Here is a 21,605-nt window from a genome sequence, read left to right as displayed (position 1 = left end):
AAGAAGAATAGAGCGAAGTAGAAGATACAAACAGAAATTAAAATATAAAAAAATTGATGAATAGAGTTCATGAAAGAAATTCAGCGCTCGGTTATCTCGTTAACACAAATCGTCGCATTTTCACAATAGGTATAATTATTAAGACTTCTTGTTGGAAACATTAGGTCTAGTAGTTTTATTTGAATGGTTTGTGGTCATCTTCACTCACAATTCGCTTCACTGGAGAATCTTGCTGCTTTCGAATCAGAATTTTCGTGTCTTTAACCCATACATATGCCAGTTTATTCATTATTTTTAGATCTTTCGCTTTATTCAATAGGAATTTATTATATGCAGTGAGATGATCATTAAGATAGACATTACCGGGAAGAAGGTTGCATCATATGCTGGCGATTTCAACTCTCATAATCCTCTGTGGGGCTACAGAACTGAAAACAGGGATGGTGAGAGTCTGAATCGATGGGCTGAAGTAGATGATTGTCACTTGGAATATGATGCTAAACAAGGCAGCACTTTTTATTCTGCCAGATGGGGAACTTCTACCACTCCAGATCTGTGCTTTGTGTCATATAATAGGGAAGGTAGACCTTTGCATGTGACAAGATCAGTTGAATCAAGATTCCCTAGAAGTCAACATAGAATGGTGGTTTTAGAGATTGGCATGAGGTTGCCATGTGTTCAAAATCCTGAACTTCCAAGGTGGAATCTCCGTAAGGCAGTTTGCGCAAAGTTTACTGAAGAAGTGGAAAAAACAGTATCCAGAATCCCTATCAACATACCAAACTATGGAAGGTTCAGTAGACTGCTTTTCATGGCTGCAAAGAGATCTATCTCAAGAGGCCATAGAAAGAATTATGTCCCATGTTGGAATGCAGAATGTGATGGTTTACTGGCTGAATATAGAGTTTCACCAACTGATGAGCTTGCCAATAGCCTGATAAAAAATTTGGATGAAGGAAGACGCAATCGTTGGGTGGAAGCCATGCAGAGTCTGTATTTCACTCACTCCAGCAGTAAATCATGGAGTTTACTCCGAAAGCTGAGTGGGAACACAAGATCCATAAAAAGAGCGGATGTGACTCCTGATCAAATAGCTGACATCTTCCAGGAAAATGGTGATATAGATGTGCCCCCAAAGCTGAAAGCTCAAATGAAGCGGAAACTACAGAAGGAGCTGAAAAACTGCATGCAACAATCCTTTTTGGCTGAGTTGGTAAGTTCTGAAGAGATTATAGCTGCCATTAAAAAGATGAAAGGCAATAGAGCACCAGGAGTTGATGGAATTCTGTCTGAGTTTATCAAGCATTTGGGACCAAAAGCTATAATGTGGCTCTCAAAGTATTTTTCTGAAGTAATGGTTAGAGCTGAACTCCCCAAATCCTGGAAACAAACAAAGGTCGTAGCAGTATTGAAGCCAGGAAAAGATCAAAGAGGCCCAAAAAGCTATAGACCAATAGCCCTGTTGTCAGTTGTGTACAAACTTTTTGAACGAGTCCTGCTGACAAGAGTCGGGAGCAGAATGGATGAGTGTTTGCCAGAGGAGCAGGCTGGTTTCAGGGAGGGTAGGAGTTGTGAGGAACAAGTATTGGGGCTCACAACTTACATTGAGCATGGGTTTGAGAGAAACCTGAAATCAGGAGCCGTATTTCTGGACCTTAGTGCAGCATATGACACAGTGTGGAGATCTGGTTTTCTTCTGAAGTTAGCAAGGATCCTGAAATGCAAGGCAACCGTCAATCTCATTGGATCTATATTGAGAGACCGTACATGCAGAGTGTCTCTTTATGGTAAACTCAGCACTATAAGAAGATTGCAAAATGGTTTACCTCAAGGATCGGTTGTTTCACCAATTTTGTTCAATGTTTACACTGCAGACCTGCCTGTTACTCAATCACGCAAGTTTATTTATGCCGATGACATTGTGCTTGTTACTCAAGGTCGAAATTTTGAACAGCTCCAAATTGTGTTGAATGAGGACTTATAGAGTTAATGGCAGAATACTTCCAGCAGTGGTTCTTGAAGCCAAACCCGTCCAAAACTGTCTCAACAATATTTCATCTCAGTAACCAGCATGCAAAAAAGACAATTGATCTCAGGTTATGTGGCAAAAGAATATCTCATCAAGAAGCTCCCCGTTACCTAGGAGTCAGACTTGATAGATTCCTCACATATCGACAACATCTGCAGGGGTTGAGAGATAAACTGAAGACAAGGCTAAATATCATCAGCAAACTTGCGGGAACAACCTGGGGTTGTGACATGAATGCCCTTCGAACATCAAGTCTTGCACTTCTGTACAGTACAGGGGAGTACTGCTCTTCTGTCTGGGCTCGCAGCAGACATGTTGAGAAAATTGATACAGTTTTCAATGAAACTATGAGGAAGATTAGTGGGACATTGAGACCAACAGAGATATCAGAAGGTTGGAGAAGAAGAACAAGTTCATTTCCCAGTTGCAACACATTCATGAGGATCTCCCAGTCTCTAGAGATTTGGCTAACCCTCCACCAAGGCGCCTCAAGTCAAGAAGATACTTTAGACTTGACGAGCAGGAGGAAATTAGAAGTGCAAGGGAGTTATGGAGACTGAGATGGTTGCAGGGAGAGGTCAGGAACAAAGGCTTTGTGGATGACCCTAATGACATTGTTCCTGGCACCCAGCTGAGACGTAGAGAGTGGTGTGGCCTTAACCGGTTCAGGACGCAGGTGGGAAGGTGTGCTGAGCTGATGACAGCATGGGGATACACATCTGATCCTCTGTGCCAATGTGAACAAATTCAATCAATGAACCACCTAATATCTGAGTGTCCTCAACACTCCTATCTCCTATTCCTATATGGCTGTCAGCCCTCCATGATGCTGGAGAAGATGCATGTCAGTGCAATTCTATTAGTATTTAAAATATTAAGTGTAAAATTATGTTTTTTCTAATTTTGGCCTATGAATGCGCATATATATATATATATATATATATATATATATATATATATATATATATATATAGATGTTGTTTTGTTTCTAGCAGAGGGGACCCTATGAGCAATCGAAATATGGTCACTTATAAAAGGAGTATCAATTGCTTTAGCGACGGATTCAAGTAAAAAATATATATATATTCTCATTTTCCGTTTCTGGAATCCCCGCAATCTCCAAATTCTCCTTACAAGAGTATTGTTGAAGTTCGTTTACATCTCTTCGCAGTTTAATATTTTCAATTTCCAGTTTCTCACACTTGTCTTTAACTGATTTGTTCTCTTCACTCATCGATTTCAACGAGGATTGCAAACTTTGAACTGTTGAATTCAAAGTTGCAATAGTAACCAATAGTTCACCAAATTTATCACTAATTACCTAGGTGACGATGTTATTGATGGTGTCGGCCAAAGTAGAGTCAGTATCGTTGCTGTCGGAACCGGGAGACTTCTCTTTACACGAATCGCACTTCCAAGTTGCTTTTAAAAGTATCTATATTCTCACATTCCATTACAAATCCATTACACCCTCAAAGCGTTTACAGAACGAATAAACCTACCCAGAGTCATCAAGCGAAAGCAAACATACACCTTTCAAAGCATTCCGCATCCTATCATCGGAAACTGTTTGCTTTCATATAGTGCGGTCCACGTTGTAATGACAGTACACGATTAATTTTCCCATTTTATTTCGTAAATCTTGAGTTTCTCAAGAAAAATCATTCTCGACAAAATTAAAGAGAATAAAATTTCCAACAAATTTTTATCTAAAGTGTTTCACAAAATACGCAACTTTGAATATGCAAGACTGTGGAAATGATTAACGTATCAAAAATTTTTCGCATATTCAAAGTTGCGTTGCGTATCTCGTGAAACACTTGAGATGAAAAATCGAAAAAGTAGTCAAGGTTGTAGAGAATTTTCTCCTCTTTCCGCTCCCATGAATCGTTTTTTCTGATTTCAATACCGTTCAAAAGTTAAAGCTAATTAGAAAAATTATTATTCTCATTTTTTCTGCGATTTTACTGTTATTCAAGAGTCTCAAAACGAGTAAGATACATGATAGAAACTTGCGATTAATCTCAAATGAAAGAGAATTACATGCTCTATAAGCTACGTTGCCTTAAACCCATCTTGCATGACTGTTCATTATCGAAAAACTGTCTACACTGTGAAAATGAGGAAAATATCACAAATTTCTTCATTTTTTTAATCAAACGTATTTTACCTCACGATATATTTTTACAAAATTCATTCACCTCACATGGAAGAGGAGATTCTGTTCTTCAAATCAAGACCAAGTACCATTTTTTATCATTCCGGGTTACCGAGATACACAGTTTTGAATATAGAAATTGACCATTTCTCTGTATATTTGAATAGGGGAATTGTGATTGAAAACTGTGTATTTGGGGGGGAACACTAAAAGAGGAATTTTTTATTTACGCTAAATAAAAAATTTTTTTTAACACTAAAAGAGGAATTTTTTATTTTCCCATCAGATTTCAGTTATGATACATGATTTTGAACCGCCTTGACGAGCTGAGATGAATGAGCTGTAGAACAAGGAGATCTGATCATTCTGTCAAAAGTTATAAGTGTTTAAGGTTTTGATCCTTGACGTATCCTTATGACGTAACCCCCCACTAGGAAATACTGAAATTAAATGTTTCTAACGGGTGATTCTCATAGAAAATAACCCTCGTGAGATGATTTCAGCCGAAATATGTATTTTTTTTTTTTGTTAGGAAGGCCTTGAAATGGTATTATAATGAAAATTTTGTATTTTGGATGTAGGACATGATTTTTTTGGGTGTATTCCCCCTCCCCCCACTACTAAATTCAAAAACTCCTAAGGAATCCTGTTCATAATGAATTGTTCTTTCACCTGATGTGTGGTTTTTTATCTATACTAGAAAAATATCCAAGTTGTATAGGGTAGAAGTGGTAGGTTTGCATATTTTTGAAAACCCCTTAAAAAATACCCCTTTTTGAAAATGTGTAGCTCCGGAATCAAAAATGGTACAATCCTGCGCGACCACTCAATTTGTTGGAAATTTTATTCCTTTTAATTTTGTCTAGAATGATTTTTCTTGAGAACTCGAGGTTTACGAGATAAAATGGGAAAATTGAAAAAGTCCGAAATTTTGGGGGTTTTAGGGGTGAAGCCGCCCCCTGGTGTGTCAGCGAATTTCAGATTCGAATTCAGCGCCCCAAAATACATATAGAACCGTCGAGAAAAATTCTTTCGGGGCTGTTTCCTGAAAAACGACCATTTGATTGGACTAATAGATGGACCAAAGTTTCTGGGTACTTGGCCAGAATCATCTGGTCAAGGCCAGGGGAGTTAAGAGGGTTCTTTTTTGAAAAAATTGGGCTACTGCATGTAGCGATTAGCTGTAAGCATACAAAACACATTTCTTTTGTTTTATTTTACTGCTTAGCGACTTCGTACTCGAAATAACAATTTATTTTATAGAAAATGTTCAATTTCAACATTAAACATTATTCAAACAATATAATTACGTGGAACTCAGCTTGTTCAATCAATGTGTGATGGTCTCTTCAGTTAGATATTAGCTCAATGAAATGTTACTAATAGACGATTAGATTATTTTGAGTATGGTTAAGATCCAAATTTTGTGGCAGTGGAATAGAGCAGCAGGCAATGTTTTTAATGCGGTTAGTAGTATCCAACCGTCCAATTGCCAAGAAATTTTGGCCCATCTACTCTATAAGTCCATTTCAATCTCTCCATTTTCTCCAACACTTGAAATGTATTTATCTCTCCCTTATACCTTGTGTCTGCAGTAATAGCATATATAAAAGATAGCATAAGAAGATATCCCATGGTATAGGTTATGGCTGAAGTGAGATTATTCTTTTCAAACACTTACAAATCATCCCAAGGCAAAAATGACGTTCAAAATAATAGAAAAAGAAGGAAGAGAGTATGTATTATTGAAAGGATTTAAATTTCGTAGATACAGGACTTTGAAAAATGGAAATATATCATGGCGATGTTGCATGAAAATTTGTAGCTGTTCGTTAAAAACAAATTCGAATAAGACGAAAATAGTAGAAGAAAGCAAAATCCACAATCATGTTACACAATTGAGAACTCCGACTATTACATCGAAGCCATTGCGAGAAGAAACATCACGATCAGATAGTGCGCTTCCGAGCCCCAAACCGAACTTCTCTATGACTTGCGATGTACCATGCACTGCACAACCACTCCATGCAGCGTGCCACAACTCCGGCCGAACGCATCCTCAATATCATAGTTCACTGTTAAGTCAATCACAAAATGTATCAATGAATAATAGTTATTCATTTGATAATTGCAGTGTTGATTCAGAGCGGGACAGCATACAGGATGAAGATACGGATCAACTAGTAGGCAAACTTTTATCGGAAAATGTAGAATTGAGAGAGAAGAGTTATTCACACGATAATTGCACTGTTGTTTCAGAGAGGGGCAGTATAGAGGATGGAGATACAGACCAACTTATAGATAAACTTTTATCGGAAAATGAGGAATTGAGAAGGAAAAATAGGACATTGAGAGAGCAATGGGAGGCGGCTATCGATAGATCAATAGCTAATGATAGGAAGATTTTGGAGTTGACCGACAAAGCTATGGTGAACTGTGAAACACAAGTGGATTTGAAACTAGATTTTCCTTTGGAGGTCGACTATTCATTGAATTCAATATCTGATTTCAGCCAGAATATTGGAAAAGTGCAGAATGAACTTATTGAGCGGAATAAAAAAGAAGTAGATGAGCTTAAATCAATACAGAATGAGGTGAGAAAACAAAACGAAGCTATTCAGAGGAACGCCAAACGGATGGAAAAATTGAAAAATGAATCAACTAAATTGTCTAAGAGCATTTATGACTTGATGCAGCAATCTGTATCTAGGAATGTAACAGCATCAAATGTTATGGCGTCAACAGCAGAGGAGGTAAAACATCACCCCAAGCTAATAGGCATTTGGTCGGATAGTCATGGTAAAGGTTTAAGAGAGCTACCAAAACCACGTTTACCGAAAACCGTGACTTGTCTCTCTCATGTTTATACAGGAGCACCTTTCGAATGTATTGCTGATGGAATGTTATTAAGCTCTGATCGAAAGAGGTTCAAGTCTGAGGATTATTTGATAATAGTAGGAGGTACAAACTCGGCTCATGAATGCTTCACTCAAAGGGATCTAGAGATTTATATAGCTAAACTGGTTGAGGTGGTCGAGGCATATGCAAACACAAATATTTTGATTACGACCATACCTTATAGGTATGACTTGTCAGAAAAATCTAGAGAAAACGGGTCAATTAAAAAAATAAACAGAGTAATCCATTGTCTCCCAATGTATTTCCGAAATCAGTCAATAAGTGTCATAGGTCTATGGACGGTGCATAGAAGGCTACACACACAACACGGACTCCATTTGAATCAAAACGGAAAGAAGTTTTTAGTTGAAGAGCTAATTAAACACTTGACTAGAGAAGAAGCAGAGACTGAGTCATATAGAGCAGGAGATTCAAGCACCGTATTAACGAGAGATACAATAACCCCTTCAATAAGCAAGAATGCTGGAGAAAGAATTCCAGTGATCGAGTTGTTAGAGTCTTCAAGAAGTAGAAATTTTTTAGAGGTCAGCGGGGCAGCAACATCAATAATTTAATATATTTATGTGGTCAGAATACAGGAGAGAGAGAAGTGAAAGTTCAGTTCCAACTGCTTCATTATAATGTAAGAAGCCTGAGAAATAAAACAAATGAGTTAGCTGTTGAGCTGGTGAACTTGGAGGAGAATAGAGAGACATCGGGAATGATTGACTTTTTATGTTTCACAGAGACTTGGCTGAAAGAGAAAAATAGTGTGAAAATTCACAATTTCCACCTAATCTCATTTTTTAATAGACAAGAGAAAGAGGGGGGAGGAGTAGCAATCTATGCCAGAGAGGGAATTTCAGCTACAAGACTGGAGTTAAAACAGGCTTGTGAGGTTGATTTTGAGGTGGCAATGATTCAACACATGAAATATGCTGTCATATGTATTTACAGACCCCCAGATAATAACTTCATGATTTTCATCGACAAGCTAGAAGAGCTCCTATTCAGCCTGGCAAATAAGTTTGAAGCTTATATTGTTGTAGGAGATTTTAATGTAGATTTTCTGGGAAATTCAAGTAAGAAGAAAAAGATAGAGAGATTATTTTCAGTTTATGGTCTGACAAGCATCATAAAAGGTTGTACAAGAGTGACAGGATCTTCCTCTTCCCAGATTGATTTATGCTTCATCTCACCTATGATAATGAATGATTATGTCAAGCTTGTTGAATTGGGCCTCTCTGATCATTATGATCAACTGATGAACTTCTCAATTCCAGTCGTAAGTCACACCTCACAAGACCTCTACGCAACCAGAATATTTTCTAGCAATGCTAAACAACAATTTAAAGATCTTTTGAAGAGAGTCCATTGGTTAAGCATTCTCAATACAAATTATGATTCAGCAGATGAGAGATTCGATAACTTTTTCAGGATGTATTTTGAAGTTTATAATGAGTCATTTCCAGTGGTTTACTTGAGATGAGTTAAGGGTAGGAAGAAATTGAAATGGTTTTCGCCTCTGCTTCGATACCTTTGTAATATAAAAAGAGATTTGCAACTTTTTGTGGAAAGCCGTCCTTCAGAAACATCGTATAGGAACAGTTTAAACTGCTTGACAAAACTTATTAAGTATAAAATAACTTACTCGAAAAAACAGCATGCAGGGAATTTACTGGCAGTCTCGAACAATAAATCAAAAATTATTTGGAAGTTAATAAAAAATGTGACTGCAAAAAACGAGATCAAGAGTTATCCAATTTCAGTAAATGGCGTCCTAGTTGATTCAGCACTTGACAAAACTAATATCTTCAACGATTACTTCATAAACACATGTTCTGGAAAAAACTTGAAGAGCTCTACATCTTCAATAACTTTGCTCGAAAATACTGACAGAGTAACCTCAACATTAGAGAATTTTACTACTTTTTCTGAAGATGAAGTTTCTGCTACTGTCGAAGAAATAAAAAATAAAATGACGAGTGGCGTTGACGGTATACCCTGTGCTTTAATGAAGGAATGCTTCGAGCCGATAAAGAGTGTAATGACTCACCTTGTGAATACGTCGTTCAGATCAGGAATCTTCCCTAAACATTTGAAATTAGGCAGAGTTATTCCCCTTCATAAACAGGGTGCAAAAAATGAAATAGCCAATTTTAGGCCAGTATCAGTGCAGAGCCCCTTCTCCAAGATATTTGAGAAATTGGCACAAAAACAATATCCAGTTACCTGGAGAATAATATGATTTTGTCTGAATGTCAATTTGGTTTTCGTTTCGGAAAATCGACAATCCTTGCAGTAAATGACTTCATTAACCAAGTATATGACTCACTTGACAAAGGGAAAAAAGCTCTAGGACTCTTTGTAGACATGAAAAAGGCATTCGACACCATTAATCATGAAGCTCTGATGGAGAAAATTCATTTTTATGGTATCAGAGGGTTGGCTTTTGAATGGCTGAAGTCTTTTCTTAGTGAAAGGTCCCAATTAGTTGAGGTTGAAGAGAGAAATGGGGGAATCATCAACTACAAATATCGGTCAGAAATCCGGCAATTGGAAAAAGGAGTGCCACAGGGAACTATACTTGGCCCAATATTGTTCTCACTGTATATTAATGACTTGCCCGGAAATTTGCCCTCAACCGTAAACAGTGTATTATTTGCTGACGATGCTAATTTCCTACTGACAGGTGATACATTTGAAGAATTAAAAATTGAAGGAGAAGAAGTAATCAAGTGCATGAAGGAGTGGTGTGAGGCTAATGAGTTGACAGTCAACGTAAAGAAAACATCGTATATGAGCTTCAATATTGGCTATTTAGACACACCCAATAACTTTAATTTTGCTGTGGATTCAACAAGTATAATGCCAGTGAAAGAATGTGGATTCTTGGGAATCAATGTTGATGTAAGACTGAAGTGGAACAGTCACATTGATCAGGTGCTAAAAAGGCTCAATGCAGCGGGGTTTGCAATATCAAGATTGATAAGGGAGGTGGACCAGAGAATAGTTCGAATAGCGTACTATGGATATTTCCAGCCAGCTCTAACGTATGGCCTGATATTCTGGGGTGCGGCACCCGCTTCATTGATGGCCTTCAGAGTGCAAAAACGACTACTGAGAATGATGTTTAGGAAGCCACCAAGAACCCCATGCAGAGAGTTATTCAGGGAAGCTAAGATCCTGCCGTTGCCATGAGTGTATATCTTGGAGGCTGCATTGTATGGATTTTCCCGCAAGGACGAGTGGACTACAGGCGCTACCGTACATGGCTACAACACACGGGCAAGGAATATGCTGAGACTCCAACCTCATCGAACAAGATTTTTTGAAGCTAAGCCAGAGCATGTCAGTCGAAGGATCTTAAACGCACTACCAGTGGAAATTCTCGATACTTCAAATAGAAGAACATTCAAGAGACTACTGAGGAGTTGGCTACAAGAGAGATGTTTCTACAGTTTACTGGAGTTTTTCTCATATACAGTGTGAGAAATAAACCTAAGTGAAATATTATAATAGTTAAGATGATGTCATCTTTATTTTTTGGACTTCAAATATTCACGGAGGTTTTGATGACCTGACAGATTGTATGATTTTATTGTAACTGACAAATGCGAAACATTTAATGTAAAATGTACATGCATGAAATATTATTATTATTATTATTATTATTATTTTCTCTATGGTAAAAGCTAGTTATGTATTAAGAGCATAAAGCGCCATTCAATTGCTCAAGCGAATCTATTTTGAGTTTTGAACTTATTGGAGGAGACAAATTTTTCTCACTGATGAAAATGTTTTCAAATTTATTGATTATCCTTCTTATATTGTCAATCATAGTAGATCCATAATGGATTTGCTTTCAAGTGAAAGAAGGCAGATTCAATTATTGTTTCCCTCGTTGCAGGTACAAGAAGAGCGAGGACGCGGCTGAGTCAGAGTTGGAGAACGCGACGATGTCACTGTGGCACGCCGGTCAAGGCTTCCCATTGGACGAGCGCGAAGCCAAGGGTCCGACCACTTTCGTGACGGTCGGCCAACGCAACAGCCTACTCTTCGTGCGCAACCTCACCGACCGGCTGGTGCTCACTCTGCCCCAGGACAAGCACGACCTCAGCTCGACCCGCTTCTACGTCGCCTTGACGGCGGTCGGCCGTGGTCCCGCTTACGGCACCGTCTTCTTCCGACAAGACCAGCTGCACATCGATCTATTCGTGTTCTTCTCTGTGTTCTTCTCGTGCTTCTTCCTGTTTTTAGCTGCATGTGTGGTGGCGTGGAAGGCGAAACAAGCAGCGGATGTGCGTCGAGCTCGTAGGCGACACGTGGTGGAGATGTTGCACATGGCTAAGAGGCCTTTCGCCTCGGTTACTCTACTTCTGGACGACAGCCGGACGTCGCCGTCCCGTGTGAACCGGCGCACCCGCAACCGCAACAATGCGCCGACGGGTGATGTGCGGCCCGTGGCCATTGAGCCGACCGATGACGGGGTGGCCGCCGTCTCCACTGTCTTCATCAAGCTGCCCGGTGGCCGAGATGCCCCCGTCAAGCTGGCTCTCGCCTCCACGCTCATGCTGCTCGCTCGCGTCTACCCGGCCAACAACAGGGCCTTTTTGCGTCGCAGAAGCAGCCACTCATAGTACACACTCACACTCTAAATCTACACCCATTCATCTACATCAATTTAAAGACTGCAATATTAATTTTATCCAAGATTTACTGGGAAATTAGACCCAAACTAGGTACTGTTGGATGATAACAAAAACTCAAGCAAAGATGTCAATGATTGGAAAACGTTCTCAAACATTGCAGCAATATAGAGAAAATACACAGAAATTAACTGGAGGACTGGAATTTTAATAACGTCACAGATTCACCTCAGAATATGCATCAAAACTATAAATTGTTCAAATAAGGTGGAAAGAAACTACAGCAAAGTTTCTGATTGAGAAATGTATACTCGAAAATAGCAACAATGTAGAGAATATGGTCAGAAAGTAACTTGAAATACTAGAAAAGGGAATCACAGATACATAACATATTAAAAAAAAACATAATTTTTTTATAAAATACATTTAAAAAATAGTATTATACCTACAACTCTTGCACCAACCAGGATTTACTAACTTGAACCAGCTGATCACGCCTACTTGGCTTTGTGCTGATCCACTACCTCCGTAAACAAAGCAGTAGTGCATGACAGTACAGGTAGGGCTCCCACACCAATAGTCCAGTCACTATATACATTGGTGCATGCAGTTTATATTGTAGTTCTGATTTTCCAATATATTATTTGGGTACCTAAGATAAGTCCAGAACCAACTTCTTCATGCAAAATTTCCTTGTGCAATATACAGGATGGCCCAAAAACCTCGTATTTTCGGCTCATTTTCCAGTTTTCAGCTATTTCTGCCAAATCTCTTAATCGGACAGAAAAATTTGCTCTCGCTTTTTTTCTAGATTAAAAAATTCTGAATAAAATTAGATCATTCGGAACTCTTTATCTCCAATGAGTACTGAGTTATGATTTTTCAAAAATGAGTGAAATTTGAAGAAAAAATCAATTTTGATGAATTTTAGTTTTTGATAAACAATATCTTCCTATTTTTAACATTTAGATGTATAATTCAAAATCCCTCTGGGCGTATTTTTATGCTCTACAATCTGAGATCAGGTCTATCAATCTGAGTGCTCTATCTCATATAGATTTCCAGGTACACCTGACAACAATGCTCCTTGTATTGTGAAAAACACTTAATTTTCAATTTCAACCATTATCACCAACTTCATTGTCCTCACATTGATATTTCGCACAATGCCATAAGTTCATGAGACTATGTTCTATGAGAATCACCCGTTAGATGCACCTCATTTCAGTATTATTTTGCTAGTGGAGAGGCGCGCTACAGGACACCTCAACGATCAAAATTTCAAACACTTATAACTTCTGACACAATGCTCAGATTTCATCGTACTACACATCATTCTTCTCGGCTTGTCAAGGCGGTCCTAAATCATGCATCATAAGTCAAATTCGGTCGAAAAGTGGAAAATTTATTATTGAGTGTACTTAAGCTCATAAGTACAATATAAATTGCAAGCACACCCCCTTTTTTATGTCTATATTGACTGGACTACAATAAAAATTCGTTGATTTCAGCTGATCTATATCAGCTAGTGTTTTTATTGGTGTAGGAGCCCTACCTGTGCTGACGTCACACGAATACAATATGGCTTTGTTTACGGAGGTAGTGGCTGATCCCGGAATGATATTTTGAATTAAATATCCGGCAATTAAAATTCCGACACAATACATCCTATGCTTATTCTATGGTGCAACCAAGCCACCATTAGCTCGCACAGCTATCATACATTGGAAATCAATTCTATATTATTTATGTTGAAAATTATATTTAATAGTTGCAAAATTTAGCATAAATTTCACAAAAATATTTAAAACCGTTGTATTTATGGTTGCTCCCATAGTTATATTTTAGTTTTTCTCTATGCGAAAAGAAGAAACGGGGTATCTTGAGTCTCAATATTAATACTGGACTGAATCAAATAGCTATTCAAAAAAACGAATGAAATCCATTAATAGTTATAATTATTGCCGTCTCAACCTTGCAATTATTGTTTAAAGCCGATGTATTCTTATTTGCTCTGATATTCTCCTCTATGCTAAAAATAGAATTCTTGTGGATCATTCAATAACACACTGTCTTTAGATTCAATATATCAGTGATAATTTTTTTCTTTTCTGCAATATGAATAAATTAAAACTTTATTGTTGAAAAAGAAATGAAAAGTATGTGAGGAATGAAATAAATTAGTGAGTTAATGGAAACCTACTAAGTACACTCCATTTTAAAGCATAGCAAATAGATCAATTTTAAATACTTAACCAGGTTGTTTGTTAATGAATTTGAAAATATTGAATAAACATCGAAGACTTTCAATGAATTCATCTTGCTACCTAAACACATGCTACTCTTTAGAAACTGTTGGAATTCATCTGTAAATTTTGAAAAATGGAACATTAATGTTTGATAATTGGTTTAATTATTTTATGAATCTAAATCAGATCCAATGTAACTGTACTTGCAAAGCTTTCTTACTCAATCTCTAGAAACCATAGAGTTTTCATTAAGAATTGATTAAATTCTTGATAATAATATTAGGGAGTACCTTCTCCAATAAGGCCTACTATATTCAAATAGACCTATTCGAACAAATAGTCTTGAGTGATACTATCGATACAGTAACTAATATTCATCGAATTTATTTAAAAGCCCATCATGACACGAAGTGAACAAAAATGTTAATTAATAAATTGAATACTATATTTAAGGTGATTATTCTGAATTGTTGGCTCATTAGAATGACTATTAGTTTATTAGTTTTTGATCACTATACAGTGATATACATCACACTATCTATGAGGATGAACTTAGCTGAAAAATCTTTAGGAAGTTGTTATTTTTGAAATTTATTATGAAATTGTGATGCATTATAAGTTACGGTGTTGCGATTAAATAAATGTTATTTCTGAATAGTTTAGATTGATAGTACTAATAATGATGTTGAATTGAGATTGATAAACTCAATGGAACTTAATGATTTTCTTCTGAAAGTATTTCTTAAGCCTGATAGAGAACAGTTGTTAAATATTGAATATTTCTCATTCTTTTAATTTTATAAAATGTATAACTGAAAGTATTACCAATAATTTAAAGTTCAATAGTATTATCAATAATTAAATTTGTAGAACAGATTTTGATGTTGTGGAACCTCTCCATAATTGAAATAAATTGCTTATAATATATTGGAATTGACAGAATAATTTCTTATCAACACTTACTATTTTGTAAAATGTCGAAAACTTGAGTGTTAGGTAGGAAACAGTATTTTATTCAAAGATTTTGACAAACGTAAATTTATTTTAAATTACTATTCTATTATGTATCAGTATTATTTTGTTAATGGCAGCTGTATTTTTGTAATATTAGTTTTTCATTATCGTAGTTATTATCGTGGTTATATTACTATCGTAATTTTCTAGTAATATGTGGATACTATTAAAAATGTCAAAATGATCAAATTTGATAGTAGATGAAGCTAAAATTAATATGCTCTAAGTTAACAATGAGATAGGTCACTTTTGTAATTATTATAATTATAATTTGTATAATGGATTGTTATTTTTTTATTGTTTTGATTATTGCATTTTTCAAGTGGCTCATCTCGATTTGATTGTGAATAAAAATGTTGTATTGTATGATATTATATGTGTGACTTGATTAGTAAGCTGTTCCTCCATTCCGAGCAATTTTATTAAATTTATTTGATTAGATGTTTAAGAAAAGTGTTGTTGAATCTGTGATTTAAATAGGAAGTAGAGTTCAGATATAAATATGATGATTCGTTAGTGATCAATAATATAAATTTTCGTCGTTTCTATTGTCAAAAGAGATAGAATAAATAGGTTATTAAAAGAAAAATTTATCGTACATATACATTTTACAATTTTTTGAGCCTACATCACATACATGTATTAGAAGATTATGTATTCAATCTGTTCCCCAGCAAACTAACTTTAATCCAAATGGACTTTTAAAAATGAATCTTACTATACAATATTGTTGTTATCTACTTCGAAAACCTTCTGTTATTTATACATTTCAAATATTTTATCATTGTAATCCATTGTAATTATTAGAGTACATTTATAATGTAAGAAACATTGTACATAGAAATGTACATTAGTTGGGATTTGATGTTAATTGAGAATTTTAATGATCTGTTATTTCTAAGTTGTTCAAAACTATTCAATTTGTATAATGTTAATGCCTCACTCTCAGAAGTAGATTTACCGCTTAATAATGTGATGCTAGGCGTTTATGCAACACACATTAACCAATTTTCTTTGCCAGTTATATACATTTTAGTTCAAGGGTAACAATAACGATGCCAAATCTTTTAAAATACTCGAGAACTTTATAGTACTGTAAATCAAATAGGTTTGTCCTTCGCTATATTGAGTTGTCATTTTCATTGAATGTTCAAATTATGAATTACATTTATATTTTTATCACTGGATTTGAATGCTAGGAAATTAACTATTTTAAGCTCATCTATGTTTGTATAAAATAGATTCTTCGACTGAATGTCGTTCAAGACCAACTGTTAATGCATTAATTTGTAACACAATATTTTAATGTTGTTATCATTATGAATGTATAGTTTATCTTGTTCCATTATGATGTATTTGATTGAAAAATTCAAATTTCTTCTTGCAATTTTTTATACTTTGTTCTCAAATATCCTATAATTTTTTAAGACCACCTTACATTCTTTTTTTTATTCTATATAATATTATGTACAATTTAATTTCAGTTAAGCTAGATTAATGTCATATCCTGAAATTTTTGGAGACTATTTCTGTATAGAAAAAGTGTTTTATGACCGTATTTAATAGATTGAGAAAAATTCTATATATACAGTATTTCTTTGTTTATCAAAAAGCAATGATGTTGTCAACAATATTATTTTATAATTTTATTAAAAATGTATGTATATATGAGGGGAAATTGGAATTTTTTAATTGTAGATCCCATCTTCTACTATCATGGTTATTTTCACTTTTTTATTCAAAGAATAGACCCTGAAGTTTTTAATAATTTATATAATTACCTACTTTTTATACGAATAAATGCGTTATTCGTATTTACGTATAATATAATGTGACCAATTACAGTGGGTAAGCGGCCATAGATCTGCTGAAAGCACTGGCGCCGACTCCATAAGTCCTGGGTGGGCTGGAGCTATTTAGGGGAGGCGGAGCCCACCCAAAATTTTGATCAATTATTGGAAACAGAAGATAGCATTTTAATAACTGTATAATATTATTGTCATTCTCAATTTATTAGGTCTAATTGATCAATGTCGAAAGTAAAAGCATTATCAAACGAAAAACATCAACAATGAACAATATAAATATTAACAATATAATAATGCACTATCTTCAGTTGAAAAGTTGAGGCTTACTCCCATGCATTATTGATTGTTTCTTATCGTTTTTCTACTGACACACTTAACCCCTCATTTTTTAAAATAAATAAAAGACGAAATTTGAAAAATTCCCAGCCAAACTGAGGCATTTGACAATTCCAAATTTTATCAGAAAGTCTCTTGGAGTCCTAGCAGATATTGGGAAAATTATTGATGTAGAGTGTTAGTGCTCTGTAACTTGTTGTTTTCATGAAACGACGCTTTTGGGTCCCTGGGACCCAAAGGTCACGACTAACGTAACATTTTCATTTTTTTCAAATGCAAATTTTTATGCAGTAGTGATGGGATTCAAGCAGTCAATATGTACATTTTGAACAGGGACTTCGAAGAATGTGCAAATTGACTTCTAGATCTCTATTCCAATGACATTAGTGATGATAAAACAAAATTCGTAGTTCAAGATAAGAATACTGACCTTGAGTAGGATGATAGTAAAACCAATGAACTTGTAAACCCAGGGATACTAAACCACCCCTAAAAGTGAACTTTATATGACCTTATATATTTTTCATGTTTCTAGTAGTGTTTCATGTAGGCTTCAGGATTTATAATAGTTTTCATCTCTATAATTTCATAAGTTTTGCAAAGATTGTGCAACATGAACTAGAGGGTAGGGTAAAAACTACCCTAAGAGTTAACTATTACCTTCCAATTTTTTCCTTTCTTTCTAGTAGTGTTGCATGTAAGATCAATCATAGTATTCATCACTATAATTTATGTTCAATTTATATAAAATAATAACCAAACGTTACTGTTCACTACCCTAAAAATGCAAGGTTTCTTAAATGTATTTTTATAATTATAATAATGATCGATTTCTGCTTTACATAAGTGCTCGTTGCGTTAATTTATAACCCTTGAACATATACGAATCATAGAATAACATTATATAATGAAATATGAAAGAAGTGGGTCACGACTAATGTCAGAAAAAATAGGGTCACGACTAGAATGATATGGAGCAATATAATAATATTTATGTTGTGAACTCAAGGATATCTTTGAGGATTGAGATAGTGAAGAAAGGAGATATATGTCAATATAGCTTAGGTATCTGCCATAGTTGGCTATATAGGTGAAGAAAACACATAATTATATCTGACGATGAATTATTTTGTGAGAAAAATGATCAATAATTTTATAAACAGTTTTTAATATTCATATTCAACCGCTCTTTCTGTTCAAGGCTTGCCACTCTACCACTCAAGTCAGTGGGCTTGATTTAAAACTGTTGAAAACGGGTATTCATTTCATTGTTTATGGATGATACGATAATTCAATCAATTATACAACACTTTTAAATTTTTTATAGTGCTATTTTAATATTTCTTATTGTAAAATCAATGTTTTTTCTCATATTTCCAATATATGATATTGTAAAATAGTGAGCTCTCTATGCATCTCACTTCAAAGCAGTTTGGATCAAACTCAGACACAGACTTCAGCGCTCTCACGTTCTATTCTGTCAATAGAACAGAAACAGAATACAATGCTCAATAGCTCAATGCTCAATGGCGATTTCGTGATTTCATCACGTTGAATTTTGTTCCATCAATTTTGCAGTGCTAATATTAGATTTTGATTAATCACTTCAATCCTATAGAATTTTTCAATACATTACAATGTTATTAAACCATGGAAAAATGTGACCTCGGTTTCCGAAATGCTATGATTTATTTCAAGACTCGTTAAATTTCATCTTTTTGTCGTGAGGGTTAACTATTATAGGTTGGAAATTAATTAAAATTGGTTTACTCATTTTGAGGTAAGTTAAATTTCAGTTATATTTAAAAAGTAAGGTTTATATTCCCTGTAAAATTTAATATTTATAAATTCATCAAATAGATTGAAAACTGAGTTTTTCTTTTAACAATTCGTATTAATTTTACTAGTTTCAGGAAAAAAAATTGTTTTTCAATATATTTCAAAATTCAACCATTTTCAAATTTAACCAGTTTGTTTGGTTTATAAATTATACGTTTCCTCTAGAAAGCAGGTTACTAATTTTTTTTGAATTTTGAGGTTAAGGTCAAGTAGACCTTGATTCAGTTTTAGTTTGAAGATGGTTACTGTAAAGGATAAGGATTGAAGGATTTTGTCAGCCTATGAATTAGCTTTTCTAGATAATTTCTTTTTGTTTATTGACAAATTGTAATCCATGAATTTGAATGATGTTTTGCTTGAGTTTCTTTGTCAGAAATTATTCATACAATAGGACATTCCATTTTACGTAACTTGCTAAATGTTATGAATGTTGAAATAAATATCACCTTCCATGACTTGCTTGATTATATTAACTTATCTTTTCATATCCAAACTACTACGTTACTTATAAAGCTAGCATCATATTATTTAAACATAGTAGGCTACCTCTGTATAATGTGTACTTCATTAAGTTATCATGTCAAAAGAAATTTTCACAATTTTAATTTACAAAATAGACTAGCCTGAATAATGCAATAGATAACAAAGCCTATGTATGTTTTTCTAATTCAGGATATTCAAAACCTGTAATAATTATTTTCAATCCATTATTTTTCAAGAAATAATTCATATATAAACCTAATCTAAAGAAGGGTGATACTATTGTCTGTAAGTGCTACTCAGACTTCAGCGAATGTTTTTCAATGTTAAGAATTATAGTCCTCTCGTTATACAGAAACATGTCGACAATACCAGAGACAACTGATACAACTTACAGTACCTACGCTATCTTTTTTTCTATGGCAATACGTGCATACCCCGGATTTTTATAGAACGACGTATTTATAATAAATTATCGTTATAAGTAATAATTAATTGATATATCTTATTATTCTACTTTAGATGTAGCTTAGTATCATGTATATCTTGCCCAAGTCTTCTATTGTAAAGAAGTCAGAGTGGATCGGGTGTAAGAAGCAATATAATCTAAAACATTGTAGAATGATGAGAGACACGTGCATGTTTCATTAAAAACTAAACCTTGTATTTTCACGAGGTTTATTGATGTAATGTTGATACTACTTAAGCAATTTATGTATTGTGGTTGGTCTTAATTAATTTTTTAGAACGATTTGGGCTTTGTCCAGAACATGCTGTAGACTTGTGAGATGGTAATGGGGGAAGTTTTATGTTCAGTTTCCTCTAAAAAACTTGTGAACAGTCCTACCGGCATAACACATATTATTGACATTAGTCCTAATTTTCATTATAATGTTTTAGTGAGTCGTCTGATTTCGTGCCAGATATTGCTTTGTCATTTTTAGCTCTTGCTAGTTCCTCTATATTGGGTCAGGTCAAGTGGTTCTTATAATTTTTAGCCATTCCACATTTGTTCCCTTTATCCACACGACAGTCCCATCGCATAAGCGCTATTTTGCTATTGTGAGCCGATTTAAGCACTTCCTACATGTAGTGCTTGAACATTGCTTAAATGTGAGCTTTTTCAAATGATTTCTTGGTGGTTTTGAATTCACGTGTACAACTTTTAAATCCAATTTGTATCTTATCTTAAACATTCTCATTGCCCAAGGAAAAGAAACCGGCTCAGTTTTAAACATAATCCACTGTAAAACATTTTTTAGATTCTAACCTGACCTAGAGTGTAGCGGTCGCTGTATTCATTTGCACCAACTCCATTTACTCCCAACCATCTTTTTTGAAATCCTGCGCTCATAGTCACTTTTGATAAATTGATCCCATCCGCACTTGATCTTATCTTATTGTTGTATACTGTACTGGAAAGGTTTAGAAATTTATTGCTGCATTTTAAATTGCTGCTAGACTTATACCCTTTTTCTTTGTTAAAAAGACACAACAAGTAATAATAATAATTATGTGTTTCTGTTCATTGCGTGGTCATACTACATCGGTATGTCCACAAGTGAACAAGTCAGGACTATAAAAAACCGCCATAAAACAGGTCAAAACACAAAGAATGCAACGAGACATCAAGCAGATAGAGGAAGAAGAAGCAAGACTAAAACAAGAAGTAACTGCTCACAATCTGAGGATCACAATCATAGACTCCCTCAGAGAATAAAAGGGGTTCCCCTGAAGGAAACCCCTCAGTCTTCTCTTCAAAACCGTCTCAGGCAGACTCGTGGCTGGAACTGGCAGCTTGTCCAAAATATTATGGCTGGTAGATGAGGCTGCTCTGGGTCCTCTTCAATCTACAATATGGCAGGTCCAGCCTTAGCCTGCTTCTGATGCCATGATCATGCACATCACCCCTGGTAAGCAAAGTATGGACACTGTGGAAGGCCTTTATAGCTGACCTGTAGATAAAACGATTGAAAACAGTGAGAATCTTTTCACTCACAAAGAGAGACCTACAATGAGCTTAAAATTATGCCACACAAACAATCCGGATGGTCTATAGTCTTGGCCAATAAAAACGGTTCCAGTGTAACCCATCAAAAAACTTTTAAGCTAGGTATTCGTATTCCTACATTATTTTTCAAAAAT

At 35.1% G+C, this 21,605-nt stretch overlaps 2 protein-coding genes across 3 annotated transcripts in view; both read left to right on the top strand.

Moving 5' to 3' along the window:
• The window catches only part of LOC111057596 (multiple epidermal growth factor-like domains protein 8), a 181,373-nt gene extending 164,698 nt beyond the window's left edge, over nt 1-16,675 (top strand). Inside the window, exon 42 of one of the 2 annotated variants that reach the window (XM_039424112.1) lies at nt 10,996-16,675. In XM_039424112.1, the coding sequence (XP_039280046.1) occupies nt 10,996-11,725 (730 nt within the window). In that variant the 3' untranslated portion in view covers nt 11,726-16,675. The remainder of the gene's footprint in view (nt 1-10,995) is intronic. The other variant, XM_039424113.1, reaches the window with a different exon arrangement.
• A 1,932-nt stretch (nt 16,676-18,607) lies between these two features.
• Nucleotides 18,608-21,605, top strand: part of LOC111052174 (TATA box-binding protein-like 1) — a 33,612-nt gene continuing 30,614 nt past the window's right edge. The window contains exon 1 of the mRNA XM_039424111.1: nt 18,608-18,921. The gene's annotated coding sequence lies outside the window, so the exon portion shown is untranslated. The remainder of the gene's footprint in view (nt 18,922-21,605) is intronic.

This window comes from Nilaparvata lugens, chromosome 3 (assembly GCF_014356525.2).
Source record: "Nilaparvata lugens isolate BPH chromosome 3, ASM1435652v1, whole genome shotgun sequence".
Classification (NCBI taxonomy): Eukaryota; Metazoa; Arthropoda; class Insecta; order Hemiptera; family Delphacidae; genus Nilaparvata; species Nilaparvata lugens.
This window is presented reverse-complemented; position numbering and strand designations above follow the sequence as displayed.